Here is a 23974-nt window from a genome sequence, read left to right on the forward strand (position 1 = left end):
AAAAAAGATATCTAAAAGTGGATTGATCATAGATCTAAAAGTAAGAGCTAAACCTATAAAAATCTTAGAAGAAAATATGTAAGTCTTCACAATCTTGGGTCACAACAAAAGGACAAGCAATAAAAGAAAAACAGATAAACTGGACTACATCAAAATTGAAACTTTTTATGCTTCAAAGAACATCCTCAAGAAGCAAAAAGACAACAGAATGGGAGAAAATATTTGCAAATTATATATATAAGGGTCAGTATCCAAAACATATAAAGAACTTTTACATTTGAACAATACAAATAACCTAATTTAAAATGAGTGAAGAATCTGAACAGACACTTCTCCAAAGAAAATACACATATATGTTATGTATAGACATATGTACATGTATACTTATATGTCTGTGTAAATATACACATACACAAAGAGAAAAACAGGAACTGACAATGATGTGGGAAAATAAGAGCCCTTATATGTTGCTGATGGGACTGAAAACTGGTACAGCTGCTTTAGAAGATAATCTGGAATTTCCTCAAAAGGTTAAACATAGAGTTAACATATGACTCAACAATTTCCCTCCCAGGTATATATACCCAAGAGAACTGAAAACATGCCCACACATGTTTATATGTGGATGTTCATAGCAGCATTATTCAAAATAATCAAAAAGTGGAAAAACCCAAAAGTCCACCAACTGATGAATGGATGACAAAATGTAGCCTATCCATACAATGAAAGTTTATTTAGCCATAAAGAGAAACGAAATAGTGATGTGTGCTACAACATGGACAAGCCTTGAAAACAATGCTAAAAAAAAGTCAGCCACAAAAGTCCACATATTCTGGGATCTTATTGAAGTACAAAAGCCAGAGTAAACATATCCTCAGAAAGAGAAAGTAGGTGAGTGGTTCCAGGGGCTGGAAGGATAAGGGAAATGGAGAGTTACTGCTAACAGGTATGGACTTCTTTTTGGGGTGATGAAATATTCTGAAATTAGATAGCGGTGGTGGTCACAAAACTCTGTAAATATGCTAATAACCCCTGAACCTCTGAAGCATTGAATTATGTGGTATGAGAATAATATCTCAATAAAGTGCTATTTTAAAAAACTCTATTGAGATTTTGATTTAAATTTAAAATCAAAGACACATTTAAAGCAAACTGACACCTTCATGTCTCTTCATTTATTTTAATATTCTATGCTATTTAGAAAAATTTATCTACAATCATCTCTTGGAATTTTTTCATTCCTGGCATTTTTAGATTTTTTTTGGTCAATACTGTGACTGTCACTTTTTTTCCATTACATTTTCTATTCCTTCCATTTAAGAAAGCTTTCTATTTGGGTATTAGAAGTTCTACTAGCTGGATTTTCTGGTTACCAAATAAATCATTTCAAATGATGTCAGGTTTCTTTTCTCTCCTTTTAAAAATATTACTAGCTTATATGTCTTTTCTTTTATTGAATTATCCACAACCTGTAGAACAATGTTAAGAGTAGTGATATCAAACATCATTTGCCTCATTCTTGTTTCTGATAAGAACACTCTAGTTATCTGCAGTGTTTGGTAGATTTCTGGAAATATCCCTTCCCAATTTAAGGAAGTTTCCTTCTATTCAGAACTTTAAAACAACCTCAACGCTGTAGAATGTTGCCAAATGTTTTTACAGTGTCTAGTATATGTTCTTTATCAATGTATGCTACTACTTTTGAACAAGTCTGGAATCCTATGATAAAGATCTGTATTGATTTTACTAAACTGCTGGATTTGACTTGTTACTGACTGAATTAGAAATTTTAACTTCCTTTTTATCCATATTTATATTTCTTTTCTTACTCTTAGATACTGTGTTTTCTCCCTTTTCCCCCCATTATCCTACTTGCTAGAGTTTATATACTGGCTTATCAAGTATAATTTTTGTACCTAGTTTACTTACTCTTTTATCTTTATAAATGCATTCCTTTTATTTGGGGAGCTTTTATTATTACTTGGTTTCCTATCTTTTTATATCAAATCCTTTGTTCCAGTTTCATTATTTTCTAATTCCATTGTCTCTGTTTGGATTTATTCTTTAACACAGAAATTACTTAGAAAACGATTTTTAATTTCCAAATAATTTTGTGGTACTATTTTAACTTGTTCTTTTCTTTTATCTCATCATAAAAACAAATAAATAAACAGGAAGTGTTTGAATATTTCCCTCAGGAAGAATCTGTTGAAGTTTTCTTTGTAGCCATATATATGTATATATTCCATTAAAATATTCCACGAATACTGGAAATAATGCTTATTATTTCTGTAGGCAAAGCATTCTTGTCTACAGCTGTTAAACTTTTTAAAACTTATAATTCAAACCCTCCTTATAAAGGTATGTCTTTACCATTTAACAATAAAATGAGAACTACTAAAAAGATTATATATAAATAATTTTTATCATTCCTCTAAAACTTCTGTATCTGAAAAGGCTTTTATTATAAACAAATATAAACATTTATAATAAATTATCTCTAAAACGAATTTCTTAAATGTCTTTTAAAAACAAACTTCAGGAGTTCCTGTCATGGCCCAGTGGTTAACGAATCTGACTAGGAACCATGAGGTTGCGGGTTTGATCACTGGCCTTGCTCAGGGGGTTAAGGATCCCACATTGCTGTGGCTGTGGTGTAAGCTGGTGGCTCCAGCTCTGATTAGACCCCTAGCCTGGGAACCTCCATATGCTGTGGGAGTGGCCCTACAAATGGCCAAAAGACAAAATAAATAAATAAATTAAATTAAATTAAATTAAATAATAAAAACAAACTTCAGTTTTGGAGGCATTTCCATTATAAGTTTTGATCTCAATGATGGCACATTATTCAGATGAATTACAAGAACAGTGTTTCTTCTCAGTACAAACACTGAATGAATATTTTACCTAAGGTTTTTCTTCTACAATAATCCTAGAGTTTTGGTTTTTGTCTTTTTACTATTGTGAGTGCTCAGGGATAAATGATGACCTATGGCTGCAGGCTTTCCCACATTCATTACTCTGATAAGGCTTCTCTGTTCTATGAGTCTGCTTATGTTTGAAAAGGGCTGAGCTTAAGCTAAAGGATTTCCCACATTCATTACATTGATAGGGTTTCTCTTCTGTATGGTTTCTCTGATGTCGAATTAGTGATGTTCTATAGCAAAATTGTTTTTGACATTCATTACATTGATAGGGTTTCTCACCAGAATGTATTTTTAGATGTTCTGTAAGGTGTGTACTTCGGCTGAAAGTTTTTCCACATTCCTTACAAACGTAAGGTTTCTCTCCAGTATGAGTTCTCTGGTGTTCAGTAAGATGTGCACTCCGATTAAAGGCCTTTCCACATTCATTACACTCAAAGGGTTTCTCTCCAGTATGAATTCTCTGATGTTGAATGAAGGCTGGAGTATGGCTGAAGGCTTTTCCACATTCATTACATTTGTAGGGTTTTTCTCCTGTGTGAGTTCTTCGATGTCGGGTTAGTGATGTGCTGTGGCAAAAAACTTTCCTACAGTCCTTACACTGGTAGGATTTCTCCCCAGAATGAATTCTTTGATGTTCAATAAGATGTGTGCTCCGACTGAAGGTTTTCCCACATTTGACACATACATATGGTTTCTTTCCAGTGTGAATTCTGTGATGTTGAATAAGGGCCGAAATATGGCTGAAAGCTTTCCCACATTCATTACAAGGATAGGGTTTTTCTCCAGTATGTATTCTCTCATGATTTTTAAGGGATGATCTGTGACTAAAGGCTTTTTCACATTCATTACACTTATAAGGTTTCTCCCCAGTATGGACTCTTTGATGTTGAATAAGATTAGTGCTCTGACTAAAAGCTTTTCCACATTCATTACACTCATAGGGTTTCTCCCCAGTATGAATTCTCTGATGTTGAATGAAGGCTGGAGTATGGCTGAAGGCTTTTCCACATTCATTACATTTGTGGAGTTTTTCTCCTGTGTGAGTTCTCTGATGTCGGATTAGTGATGTGCTGTGATACAAAACTTTCCTACATTCCTTACACTGGTAGGATTTCTCCCCAGAATGAATTCCTTGATGTTCAATAAGATGTGTGCTCCGACTGAAGGTTTTCCCACATTTGACACATACATATGGTTTCTTTCCAGTGTGAATTCTGTGATGCTGAATAAGGGCTGAAATATGGCCGAAAGCCTTCCCACATTCTTTACAAGGATAGGGTTTTTCTCCAGTATGTATTCTCTCGTGATTTTTAAGGGATGATCTGTGACTAAAGGCTTTTTCACATTCATTACACTTATAAGGTTTCTCCCCGGTATGGACTCTTTGATGTTGAATAAGATTAGTGCTCTGACTAAAAGCTTTCCCACATTCATTACACTCATAAGGCTTCTTTCTCTCCAGTATGTATTCTTTGATGTTGAATAAGATTAGTGTTTCGGCTGAAGGATTTACCACATAGTTTACATTCACGTTTCTCTCTCATACAAATGTTCTCAGATTCCATCAGTACTGAACTATAGCTGTACATTTAAATTGTTTCAAACATAAGTAATTTTATATATGAAATTATTTTTCCTTTATAAGCTGCCTTTAAAAAAATCTATTGAAGCAGAATTATGCATCTGTGTCATAATTATGAGGTCTTTATCTTCTAGAAACTCTCAGCTGTTTAAAAAGATTTGAGCTGAGATTAGACATTTCCCTCAAACTGTTACATTCATGATCTTTCTCCTGAATTGCTTTTCCTTATAATATTACTTGTGTTGCTCAAACCAGTTATTGAATTCCAATTCTTCGAATGTGAAGAACCATCATTTGAAAATTTTTCTAACATCATGCCATGACACCATTTATTTTTCAGAAGCTTTCAGCTTTAGAATTAACACTCTGCCTTTGGATATAGTATCCAGGATTAAGCAGAAGATAATATTTCTTCCCTCTGGAATATAAAGGGGAAAATAGACCTCACTCATCAGTTATAAAAATATATATATATCTATATATAAGAAAAAATAAACCAGTATGGATAAAACAAGATTATACAATATAGGTTCTGATGAATATGGATGTTTAAAGAAGGAAAGAATTAACACAGATAAGCGTGGTAAAAGAAATGATTGCACTGAGACAAAATTCATGATATAATCAAAGATAAAGATATAAAAAGTACATGATATGGCAGACCAATGACATTAGCTCAAATATATGTCTTTGGAAAGCAGAGGTAGGTAAAACATAAGAAAAATGAAATGGGATCATATAATAAATTCTGACAAAAAATGTCATATAGTAGGAGATAGAAAAATTGAAGTTTTCTGTCATAGTAGCAAAATGATAAATATGTGATTTTTAGATGAAGTACTTGCTAATTTCATCTAAAATGGATAACAGAATAAAGCAATCAAATTCAGTAAGAAAGTATAATATAAATGATATGGGCCTGGATTAAGATAATACATAAGAATTCAGTATAAAAGTAAATCTAAAACAGAAGAAACAAAAATATACGGACATTGATTATGAGGAATTTTTACAAAATGAGGTTCATAAAGATGCTTGGTTTCCAGCCAAGAAAGTTAGAACTAATAGTGGTGCTAAGAGAGGAACAAATAGCACCAATAATAGTGGTATGAATGACAGAAATACTGAAGAAGGAAAAAGAGGCTACTTAGAGAAAGTTGGTGACTTCACATTTCACCATATTGAGTTTATAAAGTAATTTATTAAAGTGAAGTGAGACATTCAAGTAGTGAGCTACTCTAAGCAGGGAAAGTATGGAGAATTCAAATGAGATATGTAAAGGGAAAAAGACATATCAGGGAATTAATGGCATGGAAGGACTAGTTTTAGGATATAGGATGCATGGATTGTTTGGGATGAAAAATAAACAAGCAGAAAATAAACCTTAAAAGGACAAGCATTTGTGTTAGGGAGGAAGTGAAACTAATGAAAAAGCCCTTGCAAAGAAATTAGAACAGAAAATAACCTGGTGATGTCACAAAAGCAAAGACAAAATATCAAATGAAGCAGAAAATTTAGAATATGGAAAGGACTAAGTTTCTATCAGGAAAGAATTCAGAATTCAGGGGTCCCTTCAAAATAATTTTAATAGAAAAACAGATGATAAGAATCTAAATTCAAAAATTAGGGTAGAATTGACACTGTTAACTATGAGTACAAAAAGTGTGGTAATGAAAAAAGACTAAAATTAAAATGTAAGTAAAAATTAAAATATTGTTACACAAATGTTTTTTTAAAAACAAGAAAAACTTTTCAACTTCGAAAATTAGAACAGGGAGAGACTGAATTATGAAATAATCATTAAATCAAGGTCCTAAAACAAATAGAAAATAATGGAGTCTAGGGTACAAATACAGAGATTCACTAACAAATGAAAGAGGGCCATCTCTTACTGGGAGTTCACAAAAACATGTGAGATGGATAAAGATATGTAGAAATGAAGGTGAATGTCGAGCCCACTAGATGAACTGTTTTATACATGGATAAGAGGAGGCTCTGCAGAGTGGACACTAACCAGCATTTCTAAATCCACCACCTAGTACCAATATTGTTGGTACCACCATCACAACAGACAATTATTTACAAGGATTTCTAGCTACTTGGTTGTTACCTAGTTGTCTGATTTGTTCTTCACTAAGTATTTTGTGACGTTTCTCCATTTTTCCCTCTGTTATCTATTAATACGATTCTTTCTACTTAGAAGATAATGTCTGTTTTAAAAGGTTGATGCTTGGATTCTTGGTGAAGGATATGTGCTTGCGTGTTTACCATGGATCCAGAATTGTTCCTAAGTTGTGTTCAGGAAATCTGAAATGTCGGAATATTGATGCTGCTAAGGCAACATAATAAAGTCATCTGTGTACAATGTTTTGAAGAAAAAAGCAATCATCTTTAATAATAAAAGAAATATTTTATCTCAATGAACAAATAAAATTAAAAATCTCTGGTCACTAACTCAAAGTATAGATCAGATAAGCCCTTGTAAATCCCATAATGCCAAACATTTCGACATTTAGAGAAGAAGCCATGGTGATCTATAGTAATTATAAAGCTATACTTAACCCATGAGACAAGGCTCCTACAGTTGTTATCACTTCCCTGTACAGTATCTGAAAATGGTCTGATTCTTTTCATTACCACTATGTAAAGTCCCCTGGAACAGCCTTCGATGCCTGGTTCCTAGAACATCAAATACTTGCTTACTAAGGGATCATTCATTCAACTACTTATGAAAGAAAGAGTAAAGCTAACAACTTAAAATAACAAAGTAGAAGGCTAGAAAGTTCAAAGAGGGTTCAGGGTTCTAAAGTTCTAAGTTCAAGACTGTCCAAAAGCACTTATTTGGTGCCTACTATGTACCTGTTGAGAGTATACAGAAGCAATGCTGAAGTTTCCCTACAAAAACACTGAAAATAAGAAATCTATCTATATTTACATAAACTATAAATATAAAAATATGAACTCAACCAAAGAAATAATAGAAAGTGTATAGATATGATAAGGAGGTACTACATAAATGGACAAGGTTATAATCCTATTGATGGTAGCAATACATATAAAGAAGTATGGATCAATCAAAAGTAAAGCAATGGTGGGGAGACGGGAGTAAGATGGCAGAATAGAAGGACTAGAGCTCATCTTCTCTCATAAAATCAACAAAATTACAACCAACTGCTGAACTACCTTCAACCAAACAGACAGCAAGCTATCAAAAAAGATATCCTACTCCAGAAGACAAAGAGGTGACCACATCAAGATAGTAGGAGGTACAATTACATGATGTAAGCAACCCCATACCCGCTGGGTGGGCAGCCTATAAACTGGAAAGTAACTGTATCACAAAGACTTCCTTATGGGAGTGAGCATCCTGAACCCCACATCAGGTCCCCTTGCCTGGGGATCTGTTATTGCGAGAAGGAGCCCCCAGAACATTTGGCATTGAAGGCCAGTGGGGCTTGTGTGCAGGTGCTCCATGGGACTGGGGGAAACAGAGACACCATTCTTGAAAGGCACACATAGGCTTTCATACGCACTGGGTCCCAGGGCAAAGCAGAGACTCCAAAAGAATACGGGTCGGACCTGACTGCAGTTCTTGGAAGATCTCCTGGGGAAAGAGAGAATGACTGTGGCTCATTGTGGGGGAAGGACACTGGAGGCAATGGTCTCTGGAATAATCAGCAGCATGTGTTTTGGAAAAATCTGGCCCCACCCTTCAGTGCTGAGAAGCCCCAGGCCAAGCAATAATCCACCCATCAGTAAAACAGGCTGCCTAAAGTCTCCAGGCACACAGCTGCCTCTAAACTTACCAGGGACAAAGCCCCACCCACCAGAGGGAATCAGCTCCAACCAGTGGCCTCCCTCCCATCAGGAAGCCTACACCAAGTCCCAGTACCAACTTCAGCCACAAGGGGGGCAGACATCAGAAGCAAGAGAGGCTCCAACTCTATTGTCTGCAAAAAGGAGACCACACCAAAAACCTATAAAAATGAAAAGGCAGAGAACTAAAACTCAGATAAGGGAGCAAGAAAAAACACAGAAGAACAGCTAAGGGATCTGGAGATTATCAACCTCCATGAAAAAGACTTTAGACTGATGATAGTGAAGTTGATTCAAGACTCTGGAAAGGATTCCGGATTAAGATGGTGGAATAAAAGGACGGGAGCTCAACTTCTCTCCTAAAAACAACAAAATTCACAACTAAAGGCTGAGCAATCTCCACCCAAATGGACTGGAAACCTTAAAAAAGATATCCTACTCCAGAAGAAAAAGAGGAGGCCACATCAAGAGGTAGGAGGGGCGATTTCACAATATAAACAACCCCATACCTCCTAGGTAGGAAGCTCCACATACTGGAAACTAACTGGTTCACAGAGACTCACCTACAGGAGTGAGGGTTCTGAGCCCCACATCAAACCCTCATGTGTGGGGATCCAGCACTGGGATAAGGAGCCCCTGGAGCATCTGGCATTGAAGGCCAGTGGGGCTTGTGTGAGGAGCTCCATGGGACTGGGGGAAACAGAGACCCCATTCTTAAAAGGCACACATGGACTTTCATGTGCACTGGGACCCAGGGCAGAGCGAGGTCTCCATAGGAATCTGGGTCAAACCTGACTACAGTTCTTGGAGGACATCCTGGGAAAACAGGGGTGAATGTGGCTTGTTGTGAGGGAAGGACACTGAAAGCAAAGCTCTCGGGAGTATTCAGCAGCTGCCTTTCTCTGGAGGTGGCCATTTTGGGAAAATCTGGCCCCACCCATCAGTCAGCTGCTGAGAAGCCCCAGGGCAAACAACAATCCAGGTGGGATCACAGCCCCACCCCTCAGTAAGCAGGCTACCTAAAGACCACTCAGGCACACAGCTGCCTCTAATACCATCCAGAGACTAAGCCCCACCCACCAGAGGGATTAGAATCGGCTCCACCTACCAGGGGGCAGGCATCAGACCCTCTCATCAGGAAGCCTACAGCAAGCTCCCATACCGACTTCAGCCACAAGGAGGGCAGACACCAGAAGTAAGAGAGGTTACAACTCTATTATCTGTAAAAAAGGTCACCACACCAAAAACCTATAAAAATGAAAAGACAGAGAACTACAACTCAGATGAGGGAGAAAGGAAAAACCCCAGAAAAACAGCTAAGCAAGGAGGAGATTCTCAGCCTCCAAGAAAGACTTTAGACTGTTGATGCTGAAGATGATGCAAGACATTGGAAATAAACTGGAGGCAAAGATGGATAACTTACAGGAAACACTGACCAAAGACATACAACATATAAAACTTAAATAAGAAGAGATGCAAAATACAATAACTGAAATAAAAAATTCACTAGAAGCAGCTAACAGCAGAATACAGAAGGCAGATGAACGAATAAGTGAGGTGGAGGACAGATTAGTGGAAATTACGGATGCAGAACAGAAAAGAGAAAAAAATTGAAAACAAATGAAGGGAGTCTCAGAGAACTCTGGGACAATGTTAAACACACCAACATCCATATTATAGGGGTGCCAGAAGGAGAAGAGAGAGAGAAGGGGACAGAAAAAATATTCCAAGAGATAATAGTCAAAAACTTCCCTAACATGGGAAAGGAACCACTCACTCAAATCCAGGAAGCACAGCGAGTACCATATAAAATAAACCCAAGGAGGAATACACCGAGACACATATCAATCAAACTAACCAAAATTAAAGACAAAGAGAAAATCTTGAAAGCAGCTAGGAAAAAGAAACAAGTAACATACAAGGGAATCCCAATAAGGTTATTGGCAGATTTTTCAGCAGAAATTCTGCAGGCCAGAAGGGAGTGGCATGATATACTCAACGTGATGAAAGGAAAAAACCTCCAACCAAGATTACTCTACCCAGCAAGGCTCTCATTCAGATTTGAAGGAGAAATCAAAACCTTCACAGATAAGTGAAAGTTGAGAGTTCAGCAATACTAAACCAGCCTTACAACAAATACTAAAGGTACTTCTTTAGGCAGAAAAGAAAAGACAGCAACAGGAAACAAAAATTCCACAACTGACAAGGCTCACCAGTAAAGGTATATATACAGTAAAGATACGAAATCATCCATGCACAATTATACCACCAAAATCAGAAATCATGAGAAGAGGTGGGTGCAAATGCAGGACACTGGAGATGACCTTGCAATTAAGAGAACAACAACTTAAAACAATTTAATATACATATAGACTCTTATATCAAAACTACAGAATAACTGCAAACCAAAAATCTACAATTGATACACAAACAAGGAATCTCTGGAGAAGAAATATATCTCATAGTAAATAAGTGCATAATCCACCATGAAGGGGGTCATCTGACATCATTCTTGGAATGCTGAAGTCTCCTTAGATCTGATTCTGATTTCCTCTCCATCAAAGAATTTATGATAATTATAATTAAATAATGCAACTTTATAATTAAATAATACAGTTCTACAACTGTATTATTAATAACCATTTCTCTCCAAGGTACAATGTAAGGTCTATAATGTCTTGTTTATCTCATCACCTAGAATGGTGTAATGCCTATATTGAAGAATCAACAAGATGTAACAAATTGTGGGGACGTATTTATATAGTTACACTGTTTTTTAACCAATTTATGCATTTTATATTTTACTTATTTTCAGAGGGTGTATTATTTTTGTTATTCTGACCAGTTAAGTTATTCTTTTTATTATGCTATATAAAATATTTAATGGTATATAAGGCTTTCTTCTTTATAAATTTTACTTGCACAATATACACAATTTTAATATAATGCTAATATTTAAAGAAAAATTGAAATGTAGTACATAATACTAAATAGTAAAGATGAAAGCCATACAAAATGGGATAAAGTATAGAATAAATCTCTTATTTGTCTCAGCACATCTTGCATTTCACTTCTCCAGAGGGAGTCACTTAATCTGTTTCTTAAGATCCATGATATAATAATCTGTGTGAATGTAATTGTGTTTAAATGTATGTATTTTATTTCGTAAAAAAATTAAATTAAAAAAAAGACACTGGAAATAAACTGGAGGCAGAGACTGATAAGTTACAAGAAACACTGAGCAAAGAAATATAAGATTTAAGGATTAAGCAAGCAGAGATGCAAAATATAATAACTGAAATAAAAAATTCATTCGAAGCAACCAACAGCAGAATACAAGAGGCAGAAGAACAAATAAGCTAGGTGGAGAACAGATCACTGATGTGTAATAAAAAAGAGAAAAAAGGTTGAAAAGAAATGAAGATAGTCTCAGAGAACTCAGGGACAATGTTAAACACACCAACATCTGTATTATAGGGGTGCCAGAAGGAGAACAGAAAGGGCCATAAAAATATATTAAAAGGTAATAGCCAAAAACTTCCCTAACATGGGAAAGGAATCACTCACTCAAATCCAGGAAGCACAACCAGTACTATATAAATAAACCCAGGAGGAACACCCCAAGACACATATTAATCAAATTGACCAAAATTAAGGACAAAGAGAAAATACTGAAAGCAGCTAGGGAAAAGAAACAAAAACATACAAAGGAACCCCAATAAGGTTATTGGCAGATTTTTCATCAGAAAAAAATATATACTGGAGTTCCCGTTGTGGCGCAGTGGTTAACGAATCCGACTAGGAACCATGAGGATGCAGGTTTGATCCCTGCCCTTGCTCAGTGGGTTAACAATCTGACGTTGCTGTGAGCTGTGGTGTAGGTTGCAGACGCAGCTCAGATCCCATATTGCTGTGGCTCTGGCATAGGCAGGCAGCTACAGCCCCGATTCGACCCCTAGCCTAGGAACCTCCATATGCTGCTGGTGTGGCCTAAGAAATGGCAAAAAAAAAAAAAAAAAGAAAGAAAGAAAGAAAGAAAAAAGAAAAAATATATACTTAAAGTGATAAAAGCAAAAAACCTCCAATAAAGATTACGCTACCCAGCAAGGCTCTTGTTCAAATTTGAAGGAAAAAATCAAAAGTTTTACAGACAAGCAAAAGATAAGAGAATTCAGCACCACTAAACCAGCTTTACAACAAATACTAAAGGAACTTCTCTAGGCAGAAAAGGCCACACTAGAAACAAAAATATTACAAATGACCAGGCTCACCAGTAAAGGCATACATATAGCAAAGGCAGGAAACCATCCACAAACAAATATGCTACCAAAAACAGAAATCGTGAGAAGAGGAAGGTACAAATGCAGGACACTGGAGAAACACTTGCAATTAAGAGACCAATAACTTAAAACAATCTTGTGTATATATACTCCTACATCAAAACTACAGGGGAAAAAAACACTACAGGGTAAATGCAAAACAAAAATGTACAATAGATACAGACACAAATAAGAAAAAGCAACTCAAATACAACATTAAAGATAGTCATCAAACCACAAAAGAACAAAAGAAGAAGGGAAGAAAAAAGACCCACAAAAACAAATCCAAAAGAGTCAATAAAATGACAGTGAGAACAGACATATCAATAATTACCTTAAATGTAAATGGACTAAATGCCCCAACCAAAAGACATAGGCTGGCTGAATGGATATGAACACAAGATCCACATATATGCTGTCTTCAAGAGGCCCACTTCATTTCCAGAGTCACATATAAATTGAAAGAGAGAGGGTAGACGAAAATATTGTATGCAAATGGGAAGCAAAAGAAAGCTGGAGTAGCAATACTTACATCAGACGAAATAGATCTTAAAATAAAGAATATTATAAGAGACAAAGAAGGACATTACATAATGATCAAAGGATCAATCCAAGAAGATGATATAACAATTATAAATATATATACACCCAACATAGGATCACCTTAATATAAAAGGCAACTACTAACAACTTTAAAAGGACAAATCAACAAAACACAATAATAGCAGGGGACTTTAACACCCCACTTACAGCAATGGACAGATCATCCAGACAGAAAATCAACAAGGAAACACAGGTCCTAAATGACACATTAAACCAGATGGATTTAATAGATATTTATAGAACATTTCATCCAAAAGCAGCAGAATACACATTCTTCTCAAATGCACATGGAACATTCTCTAGGATTGATCATATCCTGGGCCACAAAGCAAATCTCAGTAACTTTAAGGAAACTGAAATCATATCAAGCATCTTTTCCAACCACAACGCTATATAACTGGAAATCAACAACAAGAAAAAAACTGCAAAAAACACAAACACGTGGAGACGAAACAACATGCTACTAAACAACCAATGCATCACTGAAGAAATCAAAGAGGAAATTAAAAAGTACCTAGAAGCAAAATACAACAAAGACACAACACTCCAAAACCTATGGGATTCATCAAAAGCAGTTCTAAGAGGGAAGTTTATAGCAATACAAACCTACTTCAGCAAACAAGAAAAAGCTCAAATAAACTAACTTTACATCTAAAGCAACTAGAGAGAATAGACAAGACTTGAAGGTAGCAGAAGGAAAGAAATCATAAATATCAGAGCAGAAATCAATGAAATAGAAATGAAGAAAACCACAGAAATGATCAATGAAACTAAAAGCTGATTCTTTGAAAAGATAAACAAAATTGATAAACCCTTAGCCAGACTTATCAAGAAAAAAAGAGAAGACTCAAGTCAATAAAATTAGAAATGAAAAAGAAGTTACCACAGAATCACAGAACTACAAAGACTCGTGAGATGACTACATGCAACTATATGCCAATAAAACGGACAACCTAGAAAAAACGGACAAGTTCTTTAAAAAGTACAATCTTCCAAGACAAATCCACAGCTAGCATCATTCTCAATGGTGAAAAGCTGAAAGAATTCCCACCGAGATCAGGAAGAAGACAAGGATGTCCACTCTTGCCACTACTCTTCAACATAGTTTTGGAAGTCCTAACCACAGCAATCAGAGAAGAAAAAGAAAAGGAATCCAGATTGGCAAGGAAGAAGTAAAACTATCACTATTTGCGATGACATGATACTAAACCTAGAAAATCCTAGAGACACTACCAGAAAACTGTTAGAGCTCATCAATGAATTTGGTAAAGTCGCAGGATAAAAAATTAATACACAGAAATTGACTGCATTTCTATATACTAACAACCAAAGATCAGAAAGAGAAATTAGGGAAACAATCCCATTTACCATCACATCAAAAAGAATAAAATACTTAGGAATAAACCTACCTAAAGAGACAAAAACCTGCACTCTGAAAACTATAAGGCACTGATAAATCAAAGATGACACAAACAGAGAGAAAGACATACTATGCTCTTGGATTGAAAGAATCAATATTATCAAAATGACTATACTACCCAAGGCAATTGACAGATTCAATGCAATCCATTACCAAGGACATTTTTCACAGAACTAGAACGAAATATTTTAAAGTTTTTTTGGAAGCACAAAAGACACAGAATAGCCAAAGCCATCCTGAGAAAGCAAAATGGAGCTGGAAGAGTCAGGCTCCCTTACCTCAGACTACACTACAAAGCTACAGTCATCAAAATCATATGGTACTGGCACAAAGACAGAAATATAGATCAGTGGAACAGGATAGAAAGCCCAGAATTAAACCCATGTACCCACAGTCAACTAATCTATGACAAAGGAAGCAAGAATATACAATGGAGAAAAGAGTCCCTTCAATAAGTGTGCTGTGAAAACTGGACAGTTACATGTACAAGAATGAAATTAGAATACATTCTAACACCACACACAAAAATAAAATCGAAATGGATTAAAGACACAAATATAAGAATGGATACTATAAAACTCTTAGAGGAAAACATAGGCCACGCTCCAACTAAACCACAGCAATATGCCCTCAGATCCACCTCCTAGAGTAATGACAATAAAAACAAAAATAAACAAATGAGACCTAATTAAATTTAAAAGTTTCTGCACAGCAAAGGAAACCCACAGAATGGGAGAAAATATTTGAAATGAAGCAAGTGACAAGGGATTAATCTCCAAAATTTATAACAGCTCAATACCAAGAAGAAAAAAACAGCCCATTGAGAAATAGGCAGAAGACTTAAACAGACAATTCTCCAAAGAAGACATACAGATGGCCAAAAAAATACATGAAAAGATGATCAACATCACTAATTATAAGAGAAATGCAAATCAAAACTACTATGAGGTACCACCTTACACCAGCCAGAATGGCCATCATCAAAAAGTCTACAAACAATAAATGCTGGAGAGGGTGTGGAGAAAAGGGAACCCCATTAAAATGTTGGTGGGAATGTAAATTGGTGCAACCACTGTGGAAAACAGTATGGAGAAAACTAAAAATAGAATTACCATTTGATTCAGCAATCCCACTTCTGGGCATCTATCCAGAGAAAACCATGACTTGAAAAGATACATGTACTCCAATGTTTATTGCAGTCCTATATACAATAGCCAAGACATGGAAACAACCTAAATGTCCATCAACAGAGGAGTGGAAAAAGAAGATGTGGTACATATACACAATGGAATATTACTCAGCCATTAAAAGGAAAGAAATAACAGCATTTGCAGCAACAAGGATGGACCTAGAAATTATCGTAAATTAAGTTAGTCAGACAGTGAGACACCAACATCATATACTACCACTTACATGTGGAATCTAAAAAAAGGACACAATGTATTTCTTTGCAGAACAGATACTGACTCAGAGACTTTGCAAAACTTATCGTTTCCAGAGGAGACAGGTTGGGGGTGAAGGGAGGAGCTGGGGGTTTGGGATGGAAATGCTATAAAATTGGGGTTGGGATGATTGTTGTACAACTATAAATGTAATAACATTCATTGAGTGAAAAAAAGAGATTAGTAGATTCCATCTCAAAGAGAATGATTTAATTTTATTAAAAAAAAAGTAAAGTGATGGTAACAGGACACAGAAAAAAAAGTGCTAAAGATGCAAAAAATGGCAGGTTTTTCCTACTCATACATAATCTGGAAGAAAAGAGACTAATGCCAAATACTAGGTAGATTTTTTTTTTTTTGGTCTTTTTGCTATTTCTTGGGCCGCTCCCTCGACATATGGAGGTTCCCAGGCTAGGGGTCCAATCGGAGCTGTAGCTGCCAGTCTACACCACAGCCACAGCAATGTGGGATCCGAGCTGCGTCTGCGACCTACACCACAGCTCATGAGGATAAGCTGGATCCGAGCTGCGTCTGCAACCTACACCACAGCTTATGAGGATAAGACTCTAGATGATGAGGAATTCACCAAGATAACTGCCACAGTGAGATTCCTCAGATGTCAAACAGCTAATCGACTTACCCCAAAAATGTTGATATCACTGTCTGCTGCCATATTTCACACTGCAATACAACTTCCCTTGTGCTACCCTCTTTAGACAATAGAAAAGATAAAACAGATACAATTCTTGTTATTAAAATATGGGTCCTCTATTTGAAAAGAAAAGTTTAATGGAGACTTGGATGAGTTTGAAAACAAACCAATCAAAAAGCTCTAGAGAAGTGATAAACTGACACTTGAGGATATACAGCCACTTTTCACCAGTAGGAAATAAACTTACCAATTCTGGCTGAGAATCCAACATTGACCCCTCACAGAAGGCCACTCAAGAAGGGCAAAGAAACAGTACAGATTTTGGCATTTACAAGTGGCTGAAGTAGCAAAATTAGGGACAGAAAAGACCTCAAACATGACCAGATTCTTCCCAAAGAATCTGGGTTTTTCTTTTGGCCACGCCCAGGGCATGCAGAAGTTCCTGGGCCAAGGACTGAACCCATGCCACAACAGTGACAATGCCAGATATTTTCACTTCCTAAGCTGCCAGAGAACTCCAAGAATCTGAATTTTCAAGCTGTATAACGTGGCGGCGGGGGGAGGGGGTCTGAAGAGTTAGGCTGAAAACCTCTGAATGTCAAAAGTAAATCTCCCACAATTTTTCAGGGCTGAGGAGACAAAGAGCTGCCACATTTTCAACTGAGTGCTCAGGAGGGCCACATCCTAGGAAAAGGAGTAATCAAGAGGTAAAATAAATGTTATCAAAACTGCAACCTGGGGAGTTCCCATCAAGTGGCTCAATGGTTAACAAATCTGACTAGGAACCATAAGATTGCAGGTTGGATCCCTGGCCTCGCTCAGTGTGTTAAGGATCTGGTGTTGCCGTGAGCTATGGTGTCGGTTGCAGATGCAGCTCAGATCCCGAGTTGCTGTGGCCCTGGCGTAGGCCAGCTCTGATTAGACCCCTACCCTGGGAACCTCCATATGCCACAGGTGAGGCCCTAGAAAAGATAAAAACAATCAAACAAACAAACAAACAAAAAACCCCTGCAACCTAGCACTAACATAGCTTGGCTGAGATGACCCTATCTACTTTAAAAGAAAAGAGAGAGAGAACTTTTCCTGGTAAAAGATGACATCAACTTGAAACTCTATGGTCCTTTTATCATGATGACAAGTACATAATCAAAACTGAGCAGACATACAAAACGTCAGTACCACTGACCAGGAATCAAGAGAAAACAAGATAGAAAGATAGACAAAGTAGAAAAAGAATGAAAAACTTTAATAGCAATTTGGAATCAACCAAAAAGGAATCAAATAAGCATTCGGCACAGTATACCTGAAATTAAGAACTCAACTGGATTGGTATAAAAACAGATTGGGCAAACAGAAAGATCAATTAAAAAATATGCAAATTGAAGCACAGAGTTTAAAAAAAAGACTCTCAGTGATAATGTTTTTAAAGGATTAGAAAATGTCACAGCCAAGAGGAGTCTAGAAAGACATTATAACTAAACGTAACATGGTATCTTGGGTAGGATCTTAGAACTGAAAAAAATAGACATTAGGTTAAAAACTAAGTTAATTTTAATGAAGTGTAGACTTTAGTTAATGATAAGTATCAACCTAGATTCATTAATTGTGGCAATGTAAAAACGAATGTAAGATGTTAGTTGGGAAAACTGGCTATGAAATATATGGGAATTCAATGTACCATTTTTGCAATTTTTCTGTAAATCTAATACTATCCTAAAATAAAAAAAGGTTCTCAATGAAAAAAAAGATTTCATTGTATTTCACTTAATGTTCTGTTTCACTTCAACAATTTTTCTATAACTTATGTTTTTTTCTTTTTTTTTGTCTTTTTGGTTTTTTTGGGGGGCCACACCCATGGCATACGGAGGCTCCCAGGCTAGGGGTCCAATCAGAGCTGTAGCTGCCAGCCTACACCAAAGCCATAGCAATGAGGGATCCTTAACCCACTGAGCGAGGCCAGGTATTAAACCTGCAACCTCATGGTTACTCGTCGGGTTCATTAACCACTGAGCCACAACAGGAACTCCTATGTTTTAATTCTGACCGTTAAATTCTTTTCATATATCTTTTCATATAAGCTTATCTCTTTTAGGATCAGAGCATAAGAAGCTTATAAAACCTACTCAAAAGATTAAACATGTATATAACAGGAGTCTCAAAACAAAAGGTAAGAATAGGAATAACATAGTAATTGAAGGAATAAGGATGGAAGATATTCCCAACTGGTGAGTTATAGATTCAAGAAGTCCCAAACCATAGGAAACTAAATTCCCATTATTTATTTATTTATTTTTGTCTTTTTGTCTTTTTCTAGGGCCGCACCCACAGCACATGGAGGTTCCCAGTCTAGGGGTCTAATCGGAGCTGTAGCTGCTGACCTACACCAGAGCCACAGCAACATGGGATCCGAGCTGTGTCTGCAACCTACACCACAGCTCACAGCAACACCAGATCCTTAGCCCGCTGAGCGAGGCCAGGGATTGAACCCGCAACCTCGTGGTTCCTAGTCGGGTTCCTTAACCACTGAGCCATGATGGGACCTCTAGGAGGCTAAATTTAAAGAAAAGCATACCCAAGGATATCACAGCCAAATTTCTAAAATAAGAGACAAAGAGAACAATCTTAAAAGCATTTTATGAAACAGGTGCAGAAACTTGAAAGCAGCAAAATTCTGCTGACTTCTCAAACTGAAAAATCCATGTTTTTGAATGAACATACTCAAAATTTAAAGATGCTGTTCTCTCCAGTTGTGAATTGAAAGTGTACCCACCCAAAAAATACACACACACACACACACACACACACACCTCCTAACCCCTAGTATATCATAATGTGACCTTATTTAGAAATGGGATCACTGCAGATGTAAGTTAAGAGGAGGTCATATTGCATAGAGTAGGCTCCAATCTAATATGGCTGGTTTCCTTACAAGAAGATGATCATGCAAAGACACAAAGATACACAGAAAGAACACCATGTGACAATGAAGGCAGAGATTAAAGTTATGCTGCTGTAAACCATGAAATGCCAAAGACTGCAGCAAACCATCAGAAGCTGGGTAGGATTCCCTTATAGGTTGTGGAAGCAGCATGGCATTGCCAAAACCTTGACTATAACTGTGGGGCAATACAATTCCATTGTTTTAAGCCATCCAGCCTGTGGTACTTTGTTACACCAGCCCTGTGAAACTAATATAACCCCAACTTAATATATATAACATACATTTTTGAAAAAGAAAAGAGATGCAGATGAGGGAAGATTTGTCCATACTGGATATCAAAACATACAACTATGTTAATTGAAAAAGTATATTACTAAAGTAAGGACAGACTGAAGGATAACAAAACAAAATTGAGTCTAGAAAGAGCCTATTTCTTTTACAGGGACTTAATATATGATAAACAGGGCATTTTGAATATTTGGGGAAAGGTGGAAGTTCAACAAATAATTTGGGGCAACTGGCTTATCCATCTAGGGAAAAAAAAAATTTATCACCACTTTCTTATAAAAATAACTATGGAGTTCCCATTGTGGCTCAGCAGTAACAAACCCAACTAGTATTCATGAGGAGGTAGGTTCAATCCCAGGCCTCACTCAGCGGGTTAAGGATCTGGTGTTGCCATGAGCTGTGGTGTGGGTCGCAGTCGTGGCTTAGATCTGGCATTGCTGTGGCTGTGGCACAGGCCAGCAGCTACAGCTCCTGTTAAACCCCTAGCCTGGGAACTTCCATTTGCTGCAGGTGTGGCCCTAAAAAGCAAAACAAACAAACAAACAAAAAACCCAAAAAACAAAAAACTGTAAGTGAATTAGACATTAAAAAATAAAACTATCAAACAACCAGAAAAATATCAGACTATTTTTATAATCTTGCTGTGAGAAAGTCCTTAAAAATATATTCAACCTGGAGGTTATAAAGGAGAAGACTCTCAGACCTGACGACACAAACATATAAGGCAGTCAACAAAAAAGAGAGAAGTCATATTGGGAATAAATATTTGTAACTGCTAAAACAGAAGTACTCATTAGTTATACAGAGCTTCAGAGTTCCCGTCATGGCACTGCAGAAATGAATCCAACTACGAACCATGAGGTTGCAGGTTCGATCCCTGGCCTCACTCAATGTGTTAAGGATCTGGCGTTGCCATGAGCTGTGGTATAGGTCACAGATGTGGCTCAGATCTGGCATTACTGTGGCTGTGGCACAGGCCAGCAGCTACAGCTCCAATTAGACTCCAAGCCTGGAAACCTCCATATGCCACAGGTGCGGCCCTAAAAAAGGACCAAAAAAAGGACCAGAGTTTCTACAAGTCAATTAGGAAAAAATAATGTAATAAAAATATGGACAAAAAATATGATCAAGAAAAACTGAGAGAATTCAGCACCACTAAACCAGTTTAAAACAATGCTAAAGGAAGGAGTTCCCAGCGTGGTGCGGCAGAAACAAATCCAACTAGGAACCACGAGCTTTCGGGTTTGAGCCCTGGCCTTACTCAGTGGGTTAACGATCCAGCATTGCCATGAACTTCTCTAAATGGAAAAGGCCACAACTAGAAGTAAGAAAAGTACTAAATGGGAAAGCATAAAGGCAAATATACAGTAAAGGCAGGAAATCATCCTCACGCTGATATCAAAACCAGTAATTGTGAAAGAAGGAGTGTACAAATGCAGGATATTTGAAATGCATTTTAAATTAAGATCTCGGCAACTTAGAGCAACTTAAACACAGTGACACATGCACACAGAGAGAGACTGCTATCTCAAAATCTTGTGGTAACTGTAAACAAATTATAAAGAGACACACACAAAAAAGAAAAAAGCCAAGCCCTGGCCTAGGAACTTCTGCATGCCACTGCCAAAAAAAGAAAAAAAAAAGTAAAGAAGAGAGAAAGGAATCTGAACACAACTCTAACAATAGTCATCAAATCACAAGAGAACAAAAAAAGAAAGGAAGAAAAATGACCTACAAAAACAAACACAAAACAATTAACAAAATGGCAATAAGAAAATAAATATCAATAATTATCTTAAATATAAATGTATTAAATGCTCCAACCAAGAGATAGGTTAGGTAAATGAATACAAAAATGAGACCTATATGTATGTTGTGTACAAGAGACCCACTTCAGATCTAGAGACACATACAGACTGAAAGTGAGGTGATGGAAAAAGGTATTCTATGAAAATGAAATCAAAAGAAAGCTGGAGTAGCAACTCATATCAGACAAAATAGACTTTAAAATAAATATTGTTATAAGAGATAAAGAAGGACAATATATAATGATCAAGGGAGCAATCCAGGAAGAAGATGTAACGATTATAAATATATACGCACCCAACACAAGAGTACCTCAATATATAATGCAAATGTTAACAGACATAAAAGGAGAAATCAACAGTAACACAATAATAGTGGGGGACTTCAACGCCTCACTCACATCAATGGACAGATCATTCAGAAAGAAAATTCATAAGGAAACACAGGCCTTAGATGATGCATTGGGCCAGATGGACTTAGCTGATATTTATAAAACATTCCATCCAAAAGCAGCAGAATATACATTGTTCTCAAGTACATATGGAACATTCTCCAGGATAGGTCACATTTTGGGCCACAAATCAAGCATCAGTAAATTTAAGAATTAAAATCATATCCAGTATCTTTTCTGACCATAACACTATGAGACGAAGAATCAACTACAAGAAAAAAAACTTCAAAAAACACAAACATGTGGAGACTAAACAACATGCTACTAATGTACCACTGTACATTACCAATGTATACCAATGTATCACTGAAGAAATCAAAGAGGAAATTTAAAAGTACCTAGAAGCAAATGACAACAGAGACCCAACACTCCAAACCTATGGGACACAGCAAAAGCAGTTCTAAGAGGGAAGTTTATTGTATTGTATTAAGCAATACAATCTCAACCTTACCTCAGGAAACATGAAAAATCTCAAACAACCTATCCTTACACCTAAAGCAACTAGAGAAAGAACAAACTAAACCCAAAGTCAGTAGAAGGAAAGAAATCATAGAGATCAGAGCAGAAATAAATGAAATAGAGACAAAGAAAATAATAGAAAAGATCAATGAAATGAAAAGCTGGTTCTTTGAAAATATCACAAAATTGATAATTCTTTAGCCAGACTCATTAAGAAAAAAAGAGAAAGGGCTCAAATCAATAAAATTAGAAATGAAAAAGAAGTTACAACTGACATCATGGAAATATAGAGGACAACAAAAGACCACTACAAGCAACTATATGCCAAGGAAATGGACAACTTAGAAGAAATGGACAAATTCTTAGAAAGGTAAAACCTTCCGAGATTGGCCAAGGAAGAAATAGAAAAAAAAAAAAAAATACGAACGGACCAATTACAAGTACTAAAATTGAAACTTGGATTTTAAAACTTCCAACAAACAAAAGTGCAGGACTAGATGGCTTCACAGGTGGATTCTATCAAACAGTAAGAGTTAACACCTACCCTTTTGAAACCGTTCCCCAAAACTGCAGAGGAAGGAACACTTCCAAACTCATTGTATGAGGCCACTCTGATCCCAAAACCAGACAAAAATACCACACAAAAAAGAAAATTATAGGTCAATATCACTAATGAACATAGGAGCAAAAGTTCTCAACAAAACACTAGCAAACCAAATCCAACAATATATTAAAAAGGTCATATACCATGATCAAGTGGGATTTATCCCAGGGATACAAGGATTTTTCAGTATCTCCAAATCAATGTGACACACCACATTAACAAATTGAAGAATAAAAACCATATGATCATCTCAATAGATGCAGAAACAGCTTCTGATGAAATTCAGCATTTATTTCTGATAAAAAGCTCTCCAGAAAGTGGGCATAGAGGGAACCTACCTCAACCAAATAAAGGCCATATATGACATACACACATGTAACATTATATTCAATGGTGAAAAGCTGAAAGCATTTGTTCTAAGATACAGAAACAAGACAAGGACGTCCACTCTTGCCCCTTTCCAACATAGTTTTGGAAGTTCCCATGTCAATTAGAGAAGAAAAAGAAATAAAAGGGATCCAAATTGGAAAAGACATAAAATTCCACTGTTTGCAGATGACAAGATACCATAAGTAGAAAATCCTAAAGATGCTACAAGAAAACTACTAGAGCTCACCAATGAATTCAGTAAAATTGCAGAAATCAAAATTAATACACAGAAATC

At 36.4% G+C, this 23974-nt stretch overlaps 1 protein-coding gene across 1 annotated transcript in view; it reads right to left on the reverse strand.

Moving 5' to 3' along the window:
* ZNF883 (zinc finger protein 883) overlaps positions 2715-23974 on the reverse strand; it is a 49357-nt gene continuing 28097 nt past the window's right edge. The window contains 2 exon segments of the mRNA XM_021067597.1: positions 2715-4377; positions 4379-4927. Of these exon segments, the coding sequence (XP_020923256.1) occupies positions 2959-4377; positions 4379-4516 (1557 nt within the window). The 5' untranslated portion in view covers positions 4517-4927 and the 3' untranslated portion in view covers positions 2715-2958.

This window comes from Sus scrofa, chromosome 1 (genome assembly GCF_000003025.6).
Source record: "Sus scrofa isolate TJ Tabasco breed Duroc chromosome 1, Sscrofa11.1, whole genome shotgun sequence".
Taxonomy (NCBI): domain Eukaryota; kingdom Metazoa; phylum Chordata; class Mammalia; order Artiodactyla; family Suidae; genus Sus; species Sus scrofa.